Source organism: Hyperolius riggenbachi, chromosome 3 (genome assembly GCF_040937935.1).
Source record: "Hyperolius riggenbachi isolate aHypRig1 chromosome 3, aHypRig1.pri, whole genome shotgun sequence".
NCBI lineage: Eukaryota > Metazoa > Chordata > Amphibia > Anura > Hyperoliidae > Hyperolius > Hyperolius riggenbachi.
In genome coordinates this window covers 112987847-113007274 of record NC_090648.1, presented here as the reverse complement: position 1 = coordinate 113007274, position 19428 = coordinate 112987847, and the positions used below count along the sequence as shown (strand labels likewise).

Genomic DNA, 19428 nt, shown 5'->3' with positions numbered 1-19428 from the left:
CTAATATTTAGTTTTCATTGTTATAGTAATCTGATTGTTGACTCATCTCTGTATATTGGAATTTCCATATCTGTACTCATTCATTCTGTTATTACAGATTTTTCAATAAGGTACAGAAAAACTCAAGTGTAAATAAGATGAGTGTGGAAAACCTTGCCATGGTGATTGGTGTCAATCTTCTCCGGCCAAAGACAGAGGACCCAGTGGCCCTAATGAGAGGTAATGAGAGCTTAATGTTCAGTAATATTCTGATGCTAAAATAAGAACATGGGACCTATACGGAACCTTTTACTTCTGACTGACTGGTTACAATCATATCTCATCATATCTGCATCATCTCTAGGTGACCAGCCAATAAGAGAAGTACAGTACAAACTTATCATCTGATACGTGTGCTTCTCTGTGATTGGTCCATACAGGAGAATTTTTCCTAGGAGAATGGATTATCTCTTGTTATCAGTGATAAAGTGCTAAAGACTGAATCAGAGGATGTCAAAATGTTCATACACACAGCCGATACATAAAATAAGAAAAGGTTGTCAATTTTAAATATCTACCAAAGCCAAGTGATTGGCAGAAGCTTTGTAGAGGTCTACAGACCAGACCACACGTTCAGTTATGAGTTCCTTATAGTACATTTAAATAGTGGTAGTATTTAGAAAGCAAGAAATGGAAAGTTATTGGTAAGCTGTGATATGCAAATAAATTGTTTATTGTTTTGTCCACTCACATTAGTATGAGCTTCCCCCATCGGCTGCTAGGTTTCTGACGGAGTTGCAGAGCAGATGCTCTCCCTGCAAGACTGTGGAAGGAATGTTGGTACATTCCGACCTTTCACAGTTACTTTGCAGCCACCTCGAATGACACTTTATCATTCTCACCTTGCTAGTCTGCTCTTATAGTAGTTTAGCACTGCTAAGGCTCTGCTGAAGACACCTCCGTGTTCCCGTTCCTCCAACATATGCTGGGACCCTCACGAAACTGCCACCTTTTACAAACTGATTGACAGTACTGTGTATGTATGTAACTCTGACATGCGCAGTACAGTGACGGGGGAAACTGACGCACAGAGGTGTCCTCAGCAGAGCCTGCATGGGAGCCTTACAGGCAAGGTATTGCTTGAGGTGGCCACAGGGTAACTGTGGAAGGTTGGAATGTACCAATGTGTCTTTCACAGCCTTGCAGGGACAGCATTTTAAAGGCAGAGAAGCTGCATTTTGTGTCTCCTAGCAAGTGAGCTGCTTTGCATCTCTATCAGAAACCTAGCAGCTGACAGGCGGAGCTCATGCTAATGTGAGCGGACAAAGCCATTTTTTACTAATTCAATCTGGATTTTTATCCACTTCAGCCTTGGAAAACTTGGAATAATCTATTATGTTTGTTATTTGAAAACTGATTTTCCCAATAGTGCCCCTTTAAGTATCTTTTTTTGGGAAAACTTTTTTGGAGGGGTGGAAAACGCTGCTTTTTTATGTGTGGTTTTCTTGCAGGGTGGAGGGGGCACTGCCTAATTACTTGTAGGGTCACTTTGCTCAACCATGGTTTAGCAGGAAACTCTTCCATATTTAGAAATCCCTTTTCCAAGTCCAGCTGCCCCCTTGGGAAATAGCCAAATATGACCAGGGCCTTTGTGGCCTTTAAGGAGATCCAACCCTTCCTGTCATGGGCACACCCACTTTTTTGCCGTGACAAACATAGCGCTCCTCATCCTTCTTTCTTTCTTGGTGCTCCCGAAGAGTCCCTCAGATATTTCAGGATCCTAGCAATGCACCTGGGTGAGTTCACTGGACAGGAAATTGCGCACAGAATCTGAAGAAAGCAGCAATCTGCAATGCTTTTTTTTCTGTGCTTGGTAACTACATGATGGAAATAAACCCACTGATTAATATCAACACTGTGTTCCCTTGCAGTTAGTAAATGCAGAAAAATACAGTACAGTAACAGTAACTCTCTAGTAAGGCCACATCTGGAATATGAAATTCAGTTCTGGGCACCACATTACAGGAAAGATATTGCAGTCTTAGAGCAGGTGCAGAGACGAGCAACTGAATTGATACGAGCGATGGAAGGTCTCACTGACCAAGAAAGGTTAGATTAACTGGTTTATTTAGTCTAGAGAAAAGACGACTCAGAGGGGATCTAATTAACATGTATAAATACATCGGAGGGCAATACAAAAGCTTGGCGGATGAGCTTTTCGTCCCTAGGCCTTCTCAGAGGACTAGAGGACATGATCTGCGCATGGAGGAAAAATGTTTTAGCCATTTATTTAGGAAAGGAATCTTTATAGTAAGAGTTATGGCAAATTCTATATCTGCATTTAAAGGGGGCTTAGATGCTTTCCTTGCATTGAAAGACATCCATGGCTATAATTAGTAGGTAATGCCCAGTGGTGTTGATCCAGGGATTTTATCTGATTGCCATCTGGAGTCGGGAAAGATTTTTTTTCCCTTTAGGGGCTAATTGGACCATGCCTTGTAAGGGTTTTTCGCCTTCCTCTGGATCAACAGGGATATGTGAGGGAGCAGGCTGGTGTTGTACTTTGTTTTCTGGTTGAACTCAATGGACGTATATCTTTTTTCAACCCAAATAACTATGTAACTATGTAAAAGTTTCCTGCATACAGCGTGAATGAGGCCTTAATGTTTCAACACAACATAGAAAATTTAAAACAAATTTATAATCCGGTGTTAAGGGTTATGGGTTACCACACTCCCTTTTGTTACTAGTTAAACTTTATAGAACATGAAAGGGATGACTTGACTGGCTACTCAGCAGCATAAGCAATTATTCATTCACACACTTCATTCATTATGGCTGGTATGTTTCTGCCATGACATGTTGTTTCCATCTGTAGAAGCTCCGCAGATCCAGAAGCTGATGACAGTGATGATCGGTCTCCATGAGCAGTTCTTTCCTGCAATCAATGACCAGCCGCAACAACCTGTTGCCCAGAAGAATGACTACAAAATGGGGCAGCTGCCACGTAGTTCAGTTGGCTGGGATGCAGCTGAAGATACCATTTCACCTTCAGGAGAAATACCTAAAATGCACAGGGTAAACCTGCTTGGAAATACAGTAATGTGTATTGTTTGAATTTGAAAGCGTAAATAAAGGGTGTGTATGACTTTTAGTGATGGACAAACATGGTGGACAGGTGGAACAGGTGGACAGTTTGTGGTGAACGACGATTGTTTGCCACTCACATTTAACCCGAACCTTATTTAAAGTTTGCATTCGCTCTATACATTGCAGCCATTTCTTGTTTTTCAAAGGTTTTTACTGTTTTGTTTGAACAACATAACTTTATAGACCTGATAAAATGTCGCAATGAAATATAATCATATACAAGGATCACAAGTAATGACAGTATAACACATATAAATGTATAAACGTAAACTAGAACTGGGTCATTATTATCTCTAATGTAAGTTTCATTTATGCTCAACAGGACTGTAGCCTACTTTTTGGAGCATGTTAAAAGTGAACAAGGGAACCGGTCCGACCGAGGAGGGACTAGTGTTAGAGCACCTAGGAAGATATAGGATGAGTCTTTTGGTGGAAAAAGTAGTAAAGGGGGGGGGGGGGGAAGAGGAGAGGAGAGTAAAGAGAAAAGAGGAGGTGGAAAAGAATGAGAGAGAGGAAGAGGGACAGGAAGAGGAAAGGGGCCCGTCTCACAGCCTCATTATCAGAGCATCTTCTAGAGAGGGGTGTTCCAACTTAAGCCAGGGATCCCAGATTTTTGAATTATTTTTTACGAGTATCTTTCAGGATACTAGTGAATTTTTCATGGATCATAAGAGTGTATCCTAGATTTAACCTCCCCAAAGGGGGGGGGGGAGGGAAGGAGAGGAGAGTAAAGAGAAAAGAGGAGATGGAAAAGAATGAGAGAGAGGAAGAGGGACAGGAAGAGGAATGGGGCCCATCTCACAGCCTCATTATCAGAGCATCCTCCAGAGAGGGGTGTTCCAACTTAAGCCAGGGATCCCAGATTTTGTAAATATTTTTTACGAGTATCTTTCAGGATACTAGTGAATTTTTCATTGATCATAAAAGAGTCTATCCTAGACTTAACCTCCCCAAAGTTGACCGAGAGTGTCTTCCAATTTCTTGCGATTGTCATGAAGGCTGCCGAGAAGACCAGTGAGGCCAGTTTATTTTGGGATCTTGTCAGTACTTCTACATTACCTGTGCAGCAGGACTTGCCAAGGATCTCTAATGATTGTTTTATGGAAAAAGGAGGAGAGCAGTTTGTATACCTGACTCTATAATCTAATGGGGGGGGGGGGGGGGGGGAAGGCAGAACCACAAAGTGTGCAACATTTCGCCTACCACTCTGCATCCCCTAAAGCAGAACGGGTTAGCAGTGGGAAATCTTTAGCTATTCTGGCTGGGACCAAGTACCAACAAGCCATTTTTTACCCTTCACTCTTGAGTCAGGTGGTACTGGACAGCAAATTAACATTTTTACCACACGTCTTCCCCCACCACCATATAAGAAAGGAACCTGAAAACGTATCTCTTTGTGTATGAATAATTATCTGCTCAAAGCAGGAAAAATTGCAGTACTGGAGGACAAGTCAGCTGCACTAATCAGAAAACTAACAAACCTGTTACACCAAATACTCACTGTGTTGTCAGGGAGGCTGAGCTATGTATGTGGCTATCTCTGCAAATAAATCTAGGGTAACAAATACAAAATAATATGAAAAAAAAGTGAGAGTTTGAACTGAAAGGAATACATTTTCATCATTTTAATTATTCTACAACTCACTTTGTCATATGGATCATATTGTGCTTTACACTTTTTCTTTTGCATACACTTTTTCTTTTGCAGAAATACCCAAGTGATTCCCGTGGTTCATCTACCTCAGAGGACAGTGTCTCTCTTCAGGAAGAATATTGCTCCCTTTTATCGGACAACTCCGAGTCTTGGAGTACAGCCACTAGAAAACGAACTCAAACTCTGCCCATTACAAACATTGCTATTCCCAAAAAACAAGACGAAAATAGTAACAGCATGTTTATCAAAGAAGACATATTCGGCAGTGATTTCTGGGCATCTCCCAATGGACGAAAGTCTTATTTGGCCTCAGCTTCTGGACATAAGAGGACATTTTCTGAAGAACTTTCCCAGTACCGTACATCAACCTATGATAATGTCCCTACTAGTCCTCACAGTGACAATGGGGCATAAGACTATCCTCTCCTTCTCATGACAGTTCCAGCAGGAGGGGGGAAAAAGAACCCGCTCTGCAAAGCCCCAGCCACAATGGTGTAAAGTGCCTTGTTACTGAGAATCCAGGTGGGAATAACTGTGGCGTATTGGCCAAAACACTGGAGGAGATGAAAATTTACGACAGACAACTTGAGGAACGAGTAAAAAGGTAACCTTGCTTTTTCTCATTCCTGTCAGAGTAACTAAAAAAGTACTGTATATACTCGCATATAAGCCAGCCCGCGTATAAGCTGAGGTACCCACTGTTCCCTCAGAAACCATAAAAAAGTGATTGACTCGCATATAACCCAGTATAGCCCCCTCCACAGTACCATGTGCAAGTCAGCCCCTCTCCCCATAGCCAGATATGCCCCAAGGCAAAGCTGTGTCTTAAGACACCAGTAGATGGCATCATAGATATGAGAGACAGCAATTGCCACACAGGAAGAATCCCCAATCATTGCACCACTGACACGTTGTTTGCACGCTCCGATTCACAAGCCAGGGGACACAGTCTTGAGCAGCTCACTTTGCACACCATGTTGCAGGGGATGGAGGGCACAGACACAGCAGGGAGCCAGCTGGCAAGAGCAGGATGACTAGTGCAAGATCCTTACACTCCTCTGCTAGTAACAAAACCTGCTCCACCATCCATTCTGCTCCACTGACTCTCATATAAGGTGAGGGGGTAACTGTTCAGCAATTTTTTTGTGCTGAAAAATTAGGCTTATATGCAAGTATATACAGTAAATGATTATGAATTTCCTCATTTTGACTGAAGATGGCAAAATGTTAATTTAAGTGTATACAAAGTCATTCTCTCGGACCATCTTCAGCAAACTACCAGAAGTGGCCATCAAGTACTTCTGCAGTAGCGTATCTCGAGGGGTCCTGGAATGGCTCGTGCCATGGGCACCACAGCAACATGGGTGCCATGTCTGCCACTGTGCTGTGCCACTATACCTGCCCCCTCTTCCCTCATGCTGCACCACAATACTGGGTGATGAATCTCACTACTTATACTGGGGGGTGGGGGGGCTATTTATACTGGAGGACACCTCTCATTACCTTTACTGGGGGGACACCTCTCACCACCTATACTGAGCGGCATTTCTCACTACCTATACTCGGGGAGCGGAGATCTACTTATACAGGGGGATATCTCTCACAACCTATAGTCAGGGGAGGGCTACTCATACTAGGAAACATTTCCCACTACCTATACTGGGGGGGGGGGGGGGGTAATTATAGTGGTGGACACCTCACTCCCTATGCTGAAGGGGGCTATTTGTACTGGGGAGGCACCTCTAACTACCTATACTGGGAGGGTAACCTAAATTGAGGGGTTACCTATACTGGGTGGACTACCTCTGGCTACCTATACTAGGGTACAGGAAATAATGGGGCAAGGCTCAAACTCTAAGAAATAAGGATCTGTAGGCTAGGTCCATACTATGCCAGATTGACAACGTGGATGGTGGTCCCAATGGATCTACAGTATGTTACACTGTGTCTGTCCACTTCCATGTTGGTATCTGTTGGTGTCTGTCGAACAATAAAGGAGACCATAGCGGACATGTCCGTTTTACGTGCTGCGTCTGGAAAAGTCATGCAGGACTGGACTTTGCGTTCCGCTATCGCAACAGAGACAACTGATACATTATTGGCTCGATTCACAAAGCGGTGCTAACCCAGTTAGAGACTTTAGGCATGATAACCATTGCACCACGCTGGTGAAAAGCCAGTTTAGGCGTGATAAGTTTAGATAAGTTTAGATCGCGCGCAAAGCAGCACCATTAAACACTATGCGAAGTGCACCAGACTTTGCTAGTGCAAAACTTTTGATCAGCTGTGCGCTGCGGTGCTAACCCAGTTGGTGCTTAAACTTATCACGCCTCAAATTATCACGCCTAAACTTATCATGCCTAAACTTATCACGCCTAAACTGAGTTTAGGCGTGATAAGGGGCTTTTCACCAGGGTGCTAACTGTTAGCACTGCTTTGTGAATCAAGCCTTATGCGTCTGAAGGGATCCTACAGATAACACAGGATCCATCAACATGTCTAAGTGTAAAGACTGGATGTATAACTATATTACCTGCAGGCATGTTGTGGTCCGTCGTTGGGTTTTTGTTGCTGGGTAACTGGTACAATACACCCAGCATGACAGCCTAATACTGCTGTGTTAATGTTAGTTAATTAGGCTGAGGTAAGTACGCACATGCAGACTCTGATCATCCACAAGGCAATGCTAGGCAGTTGCCTAGGTCCTAGAGAGAATCTAGGGGCCTGGTGGATGCTAGCCCCCTAGATGATCATCTGTGGTGGGTAAAAACTGTTATCTCGCCTAGGGCCCCATTTCATCTTAATCCTCTTCTGCACACATGCGATAACCATCGGCCAAAATGGTCGATTACCACAGTTTCAGCCGATGATCATTCTGTGAGTATAGCAACCACCGACCAATCCTAACGATATTTTCGACCACCCCGACCGATATAAGCTGCTTTGTTGTGCACCGATCATCGTCCCTCCAACTCCTCCATAATAACAGGATACATCGCTAGCCTCAAGGCTAGGGATGCGTCAAAACAGCTTTGTTCCCCAAAATGTACCCCGAGGGATTGTTGCCCGTTATGTGATGGGCGACAATTATTGGATGTGTGTTTGTTGCTTTAGAAATGATCACAGGCAGAGGGGCCATAGGGCAGCCAGGAAGTGAGCATTTTAGAAGGAGATCAGCAGTGGCAGATTAAACAGTCACAAGTATAAATGAACACTGCTTTACCTTTCCTAACTCAGCTGGGGGTGCTAGACAGCAGGCTGCCAGAGAAGTGTAATGAAACCAAGTCTGCACGCTCCAGCTTGTAGAAAAGCCCTAACGTTTTATTAGGCGATGAGGTACAGCATGAAACAGCTAAAAGCAGATTAAACACCTCTCTGGGCACAGGTCGGGTTTCTTGTAAATTGGGGTCAATCTTGAATGAGGTTTTTGGGGAGACATTTATCTTATAGTGAATTTTCTGTGTTACAAAACTACAATTTCATGAAAAGACTGAAGCAGAATCTACAGTAAAGAGCAAGTGGGCTGTCACTTTCATATGCAGATCAAGGAATGTGGACTTGGCAAAGTAATTGTGTTTCTACATGTCCCCAAATATATTGCTTGAGAGCACATAGGGACACTGCAGCTCTGGCAAACATGTATGTAAATAATGATACTATTTGTATTTGGTAATCGTGCAATTACACCCGCCACACCCGCCACACACACACACACACACACACACACACACACACACACACACACACACACACACACACACACACACACGCGCGCTTACACACACACACACACACACACACACACACACGCTTACACACACTGTACACTGTACACACACACTGTACACACACCACCACTTGTTCAAGCCCTTTAAAATAGAATGTAACATCTTAAAGAGGAACTGTCGTGAAAATCTTAAAATTTTAAACGCATACAACTAAGAAGTACATTTCTCCCAGAGTAAAATGAGCCATAAATTACTTTTCTCCTATGTTGCTGTCGCTTATAGCAAGTAGGAGAAAGCTGACGTTATCGACAGATTTTGGACTAGCCCATCTTCTCATAAGGGGGTTATCAGGGGTTTCTTTATTTTTAAAAGCACTTAGTGAATGGCATGGCAGTTGCTCCGTCCAACTGACAAAATAGTGTGCAGCAAGCAGGGAGGCTGGCCAGCATCTTTGTGTTAATCATTTTCAGGATATGTCTTTATAAAGAATAAAGGCCATGCTGAGAATCCCCCATGAAAAGATGGACTAACCCAAAACCTGTCAGTAATGTCAAATTTCTGCTACCTACTGTAAGTGACAGCAACATAGGAGAAAAGTAATTTATGGCTCGTTTTACTCAGGAAGAAATGTAGTTCTTATTTGTATGTGTTTTAAATTTGAAGATTTTCACGACAGTTCCTCTTTAACCATTTAGGCCTTTTGGACGTATAGTATACATCCAAAAGGCCAAGTGCGCTCCCACGGCCGATCGCGTGTGTGCATGTGAATCGGGACATGGTGCCCGATTATTGATCCCTTTCCCACGCAGAAAAAGTGATGGCTTCTCTTGGAAGCTTCGCTCTTTCTGCCTCTTACGTCTCCCTACGTCCTTCTAAGCGTACATGTTACGCTTAGAGTGACGTAATGTAAACAAACTCATGGTTGCCATCTTGTGGCCAAATAGTAAAACTACATCTACATGTTAAAAAAAATAAAATAAACACAAAATAAAATAAACAACGCGGACCATCTTTCACTGAAGACACGCTCCTGCCAAACCTGGTCCGGAACTACATCCAACAAGTCCTGGACTCTGCTCCTTGGCCCAGAGCAGGCTGGCGTCGAAGGGGCTGTCGGGGCGGGGCTCGCGTGAGACTCAAGAGGAGGGGCCTGAGGTCAGCCATCCCCTCAGTTCTCCTGGCAAATGTCCGCTCTCTCCCTAACAAATTGGATGAACTACGTCTCCTCTGCGGCAGGTGGGAACTGGGGAAGAACACCCCAGTTCTATGCTTCACGGAGACTTGGCTGCATGAGAACATCCCGGAGAACGCCCTTCTTCTCCCAGGCTTCGGCCTCATACGTGGGGACCGTGACCCTGCCCTCTCTGGGAAGAAAAGAGGCGGTGGCATCTGCTTCTATGTCAGCTCCACATGGTGCCCCTCCCCACCAGTACTCGAAAGGAGGTGCTCCCCGGACCTAGAACTTCTAATAGTGAACTGCAGGCCGGCATACTCACCACGGGAGTTCTCCTCCTATGTCCTTGTCGGAGTGTACATACCCCCCGACGCTGATGTCAAATCCGCCCTGAGTACTCTCAGCGACATCATATCGCAGTGGGAAACATCCCTCACTGTTAATCGTTATGGGGGACTTCAACAGAGCAAATCTCCGACAAGAGCTGCCACGCTACCATCAGCATGTTGCCTGTCCCACCAGAGGCCCGAACATACTCGATCATTGCTACACACCACTTAAGGATGCCTACAAGGCTACCTCCGGCGCGGCGCTTGGCTCCTCGGACCATTGCGTTGTTCATCTCATCCCCACCTACAGGAGGCTCCTGGAATCTACTAAACCGGTTGTGAAGTCCTCAAAGGTATGGTCGAGCGAGGCTAAGCTCAACCTTCAAGCCTGCTTTGACTGTACGGACTGGAAAGCCCTGGCAGCCCCTGACCTGGACGAGTGGGCGGATAACGTTACCTCATATATCAGCTTCTGTGAGGCCTCCTGCGTCCCAACCAAATTCTTTAAGGTCTACCCCAATAACAAACCGTGGTTCTCCAACAAGCTACGGCTACTGCGGAAAAGCAAGTTTGCTGAGAGGATGAAACAGAACCTGCGCTCGAACGACTCACGAGCAGTGTGGCTAGGCCTCAAGACCGCCACCAACTACAAGCCCCCACCGCAACACGCACCACCCAACTCCGAGTTAGCCGAAGAACTAAGCAAATTCTACTGCAGGTTCGAGAGACAGGCTGAGTCCGGGGGACACCTACCACCTCCCACCATTCCAGCACTCCACGCGAATAGCGACCCTAGTAGCGTGGACCCACTCTATCTGGAGGTGGGTGAGGCAGACGTCCGGCGCCTCCTGTCTAAGCTAAATGCTAGGAAAGCCTGACGGTGTGTCTCCAGCCTGCCTCAAGACCTGTTCGTGGCAACTTGCTCCCATTCTCTCTGCAATCTTCAGAAAGTCACTGACAGAGGGCAGAGTCCCTGCGTGCTACAAGAGGTCCACCATCATACCCGTGCCAAAGAAACAGGGCATCTCTGACCTCAACAACTTCAGGCCTGTGGCCCTGACGTCTGTCATCATGAAGTCACTAGAGAGAGTGGTCTTATCCATCCTCAAGCTATCCACCCTGCCCCTTCTGGACCCACTCCAGTTCGCCTACAGGGCAAACTGGTCTACTGATGACGCCCTTAACATCTGTCTGGAATACATCCTTAACCACCTCGACAGACCAGATGCGTATGCCAGAGTTCTGCTACTGGACTTCAGCTCAGCTTTTAACACTATATGCCCACGCATCCTTCAGAATGTCCTGGCTACACTTGGGGTTCACCCTACCCTACGCTTATGGATCACGGACTTTCTTATCAAGAGATCCCAAGTTGTCAGACTGGGGGACATCTACTCCAGAGAAATGACAACCAACACTGGGGCACCCCAGAGCTGCGTCCTGTCCCCGCTGCTGTTCTCCCTCTACACAAATAACTGTAGATCCACGGCAGACTCTGTCAAAGCCATAAAATTTGCCGACGATACCACCATTGTTGGCCTTGTCACCAAGGACAATATCCAGGAGTATCAGCAGCAGGTCGAGAGTATATGCCACTGGTGCACAGAGAACAGGCTGGTGCTCAACACAGCCAAAACTGTTGAACTAATAATTGACTTTAGAAAGTCTGCTCCCACTCCGCCTCCCATCCACATTGACGGTGCTGAGGTGGCCAGAGTGCCCTGTGCTCGCCTCCTGGGCACCACCATCTCCGGCGATCTCAGTTGGAAGGCCAACATTATGGCAACCCAGCGGAAGGCCCAGCAGAGGTTTTTCTTCCTCCGCCAACTGCGGAAGTTCGGCATGCCACAGGAGATCCTAACATGTTTCTATTCCGCCACCATTGAATCGATCCTCTGCTCCTCCATCCTGGTCTGGTACGCGGGAGCCACTGCCAGGGACCGACACAAACTACAGAGGACCATCAGGTCGGCGGAGAGGATCATTGGGAGACCCCTGCCTTCACTTGACCTCCTGCATAACACAAGACTGCGCGCTAGGGCACTGAAGATCGCAAGTGACCCCTCACACCCAGGCCACTGCTTCTTCACCCCACTGCCACTGGGCCGGAGACTTCGAGCCATCCCAACTAAGACCACCAGACACAAGAACTCCTTCTTCCCTGCAGCCATCAGCCTCCTGAACTCCCTTAGCATTCTCCCGCCCTCTACCTGTGCCTTACCACCGACACAGTAGCGGTCTGGAATTAAATACGCTCCTCGAAGCAACCTGCCACCACCCCTAACGGACTGGACTTTGTCCCTGCACTCTGGCCTGACTCCAGCAGCACACTGGAAATATGCATGCGGCCGCTCAATGTATACTTCTGAATGTATATTTGTGTACATACATTTCCTCTTTCCTTGAGTGCAATATGTTTTTGAGTATGATGTTTTTTACTGCCATGTCCCTACTGTATTGTAATGCTCTTCCCTGCTTTCTGCCTATGCACCTCTTGGAGCTATGTATTGTGCCAAACCCAATTCCGAGCACAACCCAGTCATGCTTGGCGAAATAAAACTATTCTGATTCTGATTCTGAAATAAAAAAATTACTATTCACATACCACCCTCCCAAAAATACCCAAATAAAATGTTTAATAAAAAAAAAAGCACTGCAATTAAAAAAAATGTAAATATATACCTAAGGGTCTAAACGTTTTAAATATCCATGTAAAGATGAAATATTTTTTTTTTTTTTTTTTTATTATAAGCTTGTAAATAGTGATGGATGCAAAACGGAAAAAAAGCACTTTTATTTTCAACTAAAATACATTGTGATAGGGACATAATTTAAACGGTGTAATACCCGGGACTATTAGGCAAATACAATGTAATGATCTGCTCTGCTGTCTGCACAGGCAGACAGCTTTTTGACCATTTTTTAGGTCTGAGTGCTGCAGGTCTCTGGAAGAGAGACCTGTCTTCACTCTGCGAGTTTCAGAGCTGCTGTTCTGGTGAGGAATTTGCATCCACTTGTCAAGCAAATTGCTTAGCTTTTTTTTAGCTTGGATGGCTTGCATTATAAATACCATTTCCTCCCAGAATTTCCTGCTGGTCATGAAGGTTTGTTCCTGCTGACTTACCTGGAGTCTCAGCCCTCTGCTCATTGTAGGCTATTATTGCTAGCTTAGAGTAGTTACCCCTTTAGGAGTGCTCCTTGCATTCCTATTTAGTGCAGTCAGGTTTGTGTTATATTTGTACTGCCTATTCTGTCTTGTCTTGTCCTTGCGATTGCACTGTCGCCGGCGGTTGGCGGTAGTGAATCGTTCTGTCTTTCCGTTGCAATTGTTCTGTCGCCAGCGGCGGCTGACAGAAAATAGCTCTGTCTGTTTGGATCGCACTCGCCCTAGCGTTAGAGGCGGTGGATCTCTCTGTATTCAGTCTTGGAGTTTAACCTCAGCTGCGGTTACTGCTGGTTACTCCTTCTGTCTGTCTTGTTGTGAGGATCGCACTCACTCTTGCGGAAGAGCAGTGGATTCTTTCAGTCCTGTTCCTGTGTATGGATCGCACTTGCTCTTGCGGAAGAGCAGTGGATCCTATCTGACTTATTCCTGTTGTCAGTTTGTCCGAAACAAATGCTTGCTGTTGCCTGAGGTAAGGCAACCGATTAGCAAGCGTTTCTGTTATTTGTTTGTTTGTGTTTCTGGGTTCATATATTAGTTAGGGGTGGCGTGTTTTGTCTCTGTTGCGCTTCTCGTGCGGAGACCGCGCCATTAACGTGTTTTGTCGCTGTTGCACTTCTCGTGCGGCGACCGCGTTTAGATAGTGCATTTGTTATTTTCTTTGGCGCTCTGATCATTATTGTTTGCTGTGTCTTTCTTACTATGTCTATGCTCTGTCTTTACTCAGTCTTGTGTCACTGTTAGCAATTGCATTTCTTGCGATTGCTTTCCCACTTGGTCTTCACTGTTGTGGGTTCACCGTCGCCAGGTGGTGACTAGATTGGTGGACATACATACATCCTCTCTGTGCTCCCTCTCTTTCAATAGGGGCTATCTTGCCCTATATTGCTTCCCCTCGTACAATTCCTATCTAGCATCTGTGGCAGTGCAGAGGGTTTATTCCTCTGCACTCCACAGCTCCATCTGCCGGTGGGAATTCCCCTCTACAGGTGCCTTGCACCACAGCTGGGTTCTGTTATTCAGGCGTTTATGGAGGATTTCCGCAGTGTCAGCGCACATCTTGTGCGCTGACCACGGAGATATTCCACAATCGTTACATACAATACATGGGTTTTAATTATGGAGGCATGTATTATTTTAAAACTGTATTTTTAAATAATGAATTTTTTCCATTTTTTCCTTATTCTTCCTGTTAAAATGCATTTACAGTAAAGTAGCTCTTAGCAAAATGGACCCCCCAAAGAAAGCCTAATTGGTGGTGGAAAAAACAAGATATAGATCAGTTCATTGTGATAAGTAGTGATAAAGTTATAGGCGAATGAATGGGAGGTGAAAATTGCTCGGATGCATAAAGTGAAACACGACTGAGGGCTGAAGTGGTTAAGGCTCAAATTCATAGCTTAACTAACCTTGAGGTTGATGCATGAAGCTGAGGTAATATTGCTCTATGCAGACATTGCATGGCAATATTACCGTCACTTCTGGCAGCAGATTACCGGTAGTTAGGCTAGTATACTACCTGCTGTACTACAGTAACGGGAGCATTGCTTTGGTAATGGCATTACTAACGTGTGTTACCAAAGCATTCTGGCATATCTGCTTAATTTATTTACTGTTTTTAGCATTAAAAAGATTTTGCTTTTAATTAGAAACATGAATTACAAATATTACAGAGAAATGTAGATTTACTATTGCAGTAGAGAAGTCTCTAGCATGGCTGCAGAAAAGTCCTCCGTTTTGATAAATGATAACTAGGCCCTATTGTTCACTGCAGAATGGGGTCCTATATTATCTTTTCTTCACAGCAGCAAAAACAGCTGTTCTTATAAAGCTTCTCAGTCAGGCCAGCAGGTAGAGCTCTAAAGGAATATCATATGCTCATTTGTGATATTTAATATTTGTACTTACTAAAGACAAATGTTCATCTAAACCCAATAAATGCATATGAATACAAGAAGAAAAGCCCAATACATTCTCTTTAACTACTTTCAGCCCCATTCATAGTCTAACATGATCATTCATTGCTCTTGAATTCTCACATTGCAATTGAAGTCATAACAAAAATAAACCAAGCTCCAGGATATCTATGAAGGACAACACATGTGCAGGTCTTTCTTAACTCAGCAGCTCTGTTTAAGCCAACCTGCAGTCAAATGTTTCATGAAAGTGTACCAGAGCCAAAGCTTGGGTACAAATTGAAATACTTACCTAGAGAGAGGGAAGCCTCAGGATTCTATTGAGCTCTGATGTCTTCCGTCACGGAGTGGAGCCCCCGAAGATTAGTGTCAAGGCCAGGGGCGTAACTAAAAATCACTGGGCCCCCTGCAACCCCTCCTGCCCCCCAAAACGGCCCTGAGCCTAGAGATGTCCCGGGCCGCCCTGCAGGTGCAGGGGCAGCAGCCCCTATTGTTACGCCACTGGTCAAGGCATTGTCGCTAATCATATCAGAGCAATGCAGCTCCTCTTCTTGCGGCACAGTAGCGGCGCAAACCCCACCCACACATGTGCAGTAAGCCGGTGCTATTGCACATGCACTGCTGTGCTCAAGTGTCTACTGCGCTGCCATGCTGCAAAAAGAGGCATTGCATGGTCCCGATATGGAGAGGGGCTGCGCTCAGTGACGGAGGTCACTGGACCACCGAGGGAAGCCTCAATAGCATCCTGAGGCTTCCCTCTCTTTTTGCAGGGGGGCCCAGTGATTTCTAGTTACGCCCCTGGCCTTGACATTTTGATCCCAAGTTTCGGCTCGGGATCGCTATAAGTTATGGACAACAAAAACATAGTTCCACTCTTTTATTTTCTTTTTGCGTTTTATTATCTTTTTGACCACAAGTGGTGAAAATCTTTCCATTAGAGACATACATAAAGCTTTGTTTCTGTAGAGCAAAAGAATGGGAGAGGTATATGGAGGATTCTATATTTATTTAGTTTTAAACAATTCCATTTGCCTGGAAGTGCTGCTGATCTTTCTGGCAACAGTAGTGCCTAAATCACACAACTGAAAAAATTCATGCAGCCAATCGCGTCAGTTTTTTTGTCAAAATCATCTAATTTGCATGCTTTTTCAGGATATTGTTTAAAATTAAATAAATATGTCCTCCTCCATATTACTCTCAGGTTAGGTTCACTTTAAAATATCCGATGAGAAGTCCAGACATTGATCACTTCCTACACCACAGGTGTCGAACTCCAGGCCTGAAGGGCCAGATCCATGCCAGTGTTTTGGATGGACTCAGAAAGAGAGGACTGTGTTCTACCTGATGGACCACACCTTTCCTGATTCAGACATCAATTAGTTTGAGCTGTGTCAAAAATGTGTGAGGACCTCGGCCCTCGCAGGACCGGTTTGACATCCCTGTCCTACACCATGGACTGTTATTGGCGTAGTCTGCAATCTCATCAGAAAAATTCAGATTGTGCAATCCCCCTTGCAATCTCAGCATTGGTATGATGCCATTTAGGAATGAGTTTCAACCCCATCCACAAAGCCTGAAAATCTACTCTTGTATTAGTGCTTCACATAATGTGATCTTCATTTCAAGAAAGGATTTTTAGATACAGAGGCCTTCACACAAAATGGTAGCATTTGAGCACTCTGATTCAGGGGCATAACTAGAAATCACCAGGCCCCACACATCAGCGGGAAGGGGGGACTGTCCCCTCCCTTACCTCGGGCTCTCCCCTCAGTGCTCCCCCTCCAGCATCTATCAGCGGCAGCAGAGCGGGCAGGAACACATACCTCCATCCACCGCGGAGGTCCGATCTCTAAGTGTGACGCTACTTACTGTTTAAACAGGAAGTATTATCAGACACTTAGAGAGAGGAACCTCCGGCGGTGGAATGCATGAAGCTATGTGTTTCTGCCTGCCGCCTGCTGCTGCTGATCGAAGCTGGAGGGGAGTGCTGAGGGAAGAGCCCGAGGTAAAGTGGGGGGTACTGTCCCTCCTCCCCGCCGATGTTTGCCCATGCTCTCTCCTCATGCTGTGACCCCTCTGGCCCCCCAAAATGGCCCTGAGTGGGCCCTAGAGGGTCTCGGGCTCCCCCCCCCCCCCACGGGTGCAGGGCCGCAGCCCCTATTGTTACCCCACTGCTCTGATTACTAAGTTATATTTTTAGATCCAGTGGCGTAGCTAAGGAGCTGTGGGCCCCGATGCAAGTTTTACAATGGGGCCCCCCAGGCACTCTATACATAACAATTGATACGGCGCACCAAAATCTGACAATGGCAACTACAGTGTCAGAGGTGCAAGAAGGGGATGGGGAAGAGCTTGTTAATGTTTACCACTACTCAATGTATATATAGAAGTGATTATTATGAGCACAGGACCAATAGAGAGCTAATACTGTAGTTGAGGGAGGGCCCTTCGGGGCCCCTCTGGCCCAAGGGCCCCGATGCGGTCGCTACCGCTGCACCCCCTATTGCTACGCCCCTGTTTAGATCTTTGCTAGATGGTTTGGAAGCAAAAATAGTTTCGAGAGAATTGAAAAGTGTGAAATGAAAATGTATGTAATATGTATTCATAGAAATATGAATTCAGCATATATGTCTAGACTTGCCCCCAGATTTTCCCACTGACAAATGTCCCTCTTCCTTATCTCAGAAAGCAGGGAATCTTGGAGGTGTGTTTACAAAATTGGGTCCACAATGACAGACTGCAGTCTATTCTCAGCACAGTTTTCTTGTATAAATTGGGTCATCTAATAATTTTCTTTATTTTCAGCCTGGAGAAAGAAAACTTTGAGGTACGGAAAAAAGTGGTGAAGCTGAACGAGGACCTCGAAAAAGAAAGGAACCAAAGGAAGGCTCTGGAAATCACCTTACAGAACATGGAGCGATCGCGGGACGATGCAGAAAAGAGGAACAAACTTCTGGAAAAGGAGATTCAAGGGTTTGTGAGAGCAATGAGCCAAGCAGGGAACAAGCCAGAATAAATGTGTTGCTGTGAAAAAAATAAATAAACTATGACTCTGCAACCTGAAAGTGAGACAGATATTGGTTTTTGGCCAAGAACTCTTGGTGGCACACAGTGGAATGATGGCCACAAGCTCTTCTTCTTCTAGGCATTGGAGCAATACCAAATCCATCTGGTGAAAGAGCCATTTCTAAATGTCATTCTCCATCTCCATTTTACCTGTCTTTTGGGAACTTTTTTGCAAACCTAAGGACTCAAGGATGAATCGAGAATGAATAATAGAAACTTTTTTTCTGCAGCTTGGTTAGCCAATTTTTGCCAAATTTGCCCAGATGGGGTAATTGAAAGCCTGCAGTGCTGGATACAAAATGGAAGGGAGCCATGGCCTATAAAGTACATCCCTGACTGAATGTCACTAAGCTCTTTTTTGCTAAAATGAAATAATGATGCAAGTAGGGGTTTAGCAGTCACCATGGGCTCAGATTATCCCACAGATCATGCCCGATACTGCAGCATGTCAAGCCTATGCCACAGCTTGGGCCGACTACAAATGACTGTTGGTTCAGAAATGCTTTGCTTTTGACTAAGTAAATCTGCAGCACATAATTCCTCCCATCACTGAATAAAATATTACTATACACAAGAAGTCTCCCATCACAGTGCACTTACCTATGAACACAGCACTTTTGTAAGGCAAGCCTATTGTTATGTAACAAACCTGCCATCTATGAAAACTGCTTTAAAGACATTTTGTTACTATCACTATTATTATTATGAGCAATTAACTCAGTTTTTAAATAAAGTTATGCCAAGGCTGACAGTGTTTTTTTAAGGAAACCTACACGGATATAAACCTGCAAGATATAAATACAGAGACTACTATTCCTGGCCTCTTTCAGTAAATGCTAATTGCCTGGCTGTCTCTTGCTTTAAAGCAGGGATGTCAAACTGGTCCTTCGATCAGGTAGAGCACATTCCTCTCTTTGGGCCAGTGCACACCAAAAAAAGCGCAAGCGGTTTTTGAAGCTGTTTTTCAGAGCGATTTTCGACATGTTTAGAACGATTTTCTAAATATGCCTAGCATTTTTTGGAGCGTTTTTGTGTAACAGATTTTATATTTTGTTATAGTAAAGCTGTAACTGAACCAGGGGCGTAACTAGAAATCACTAGGCCCCCCCTGCAAAACTTTGGATGGGGCCCCCTCTCCCTGCACACTGAATAGGGACTGTCTACACATGTTTGTCTACAAAACTTTGTATGATTAGTTATCAGTGGCTGAGCAGATGCAGTCATTAGAACAATTGTGCAGAGAGCAGAAAGTTTTTTCTCTCCTTGCCC

At 45.0% G+C, this 19428-nt stretch overlaps 1 protein-coding gene across 1 annotated transcript in view; it reads left to right on the top strand.

Moving 5' to 3' along the window:
• Window positions 1–18905, top strand: part of ARHGAP25 (Rho GTPase activating protein 25) — a 181953-nt gene extending 163048 nt beyond the window's left edge. Inside the window, 5 exon segments of the mRNA XM_068274810.1 lie at window positions 98–219; window positions 2858–3057; window positions 4838–5191; window positions 5194–5387; window positions 17899–18905. Coding sequence (XP_068130911.1) covers window positions 98–219; window positions 2858–3057; window positions 4838–5191; window positions 5194–5387; window positions 17899–18109 — 1081 coding nt within the window. The 3' untranslated portion in view covers window positions 18110–18905.
• Window positions 18906–19428: the final 523 nt, after the last annotated feature.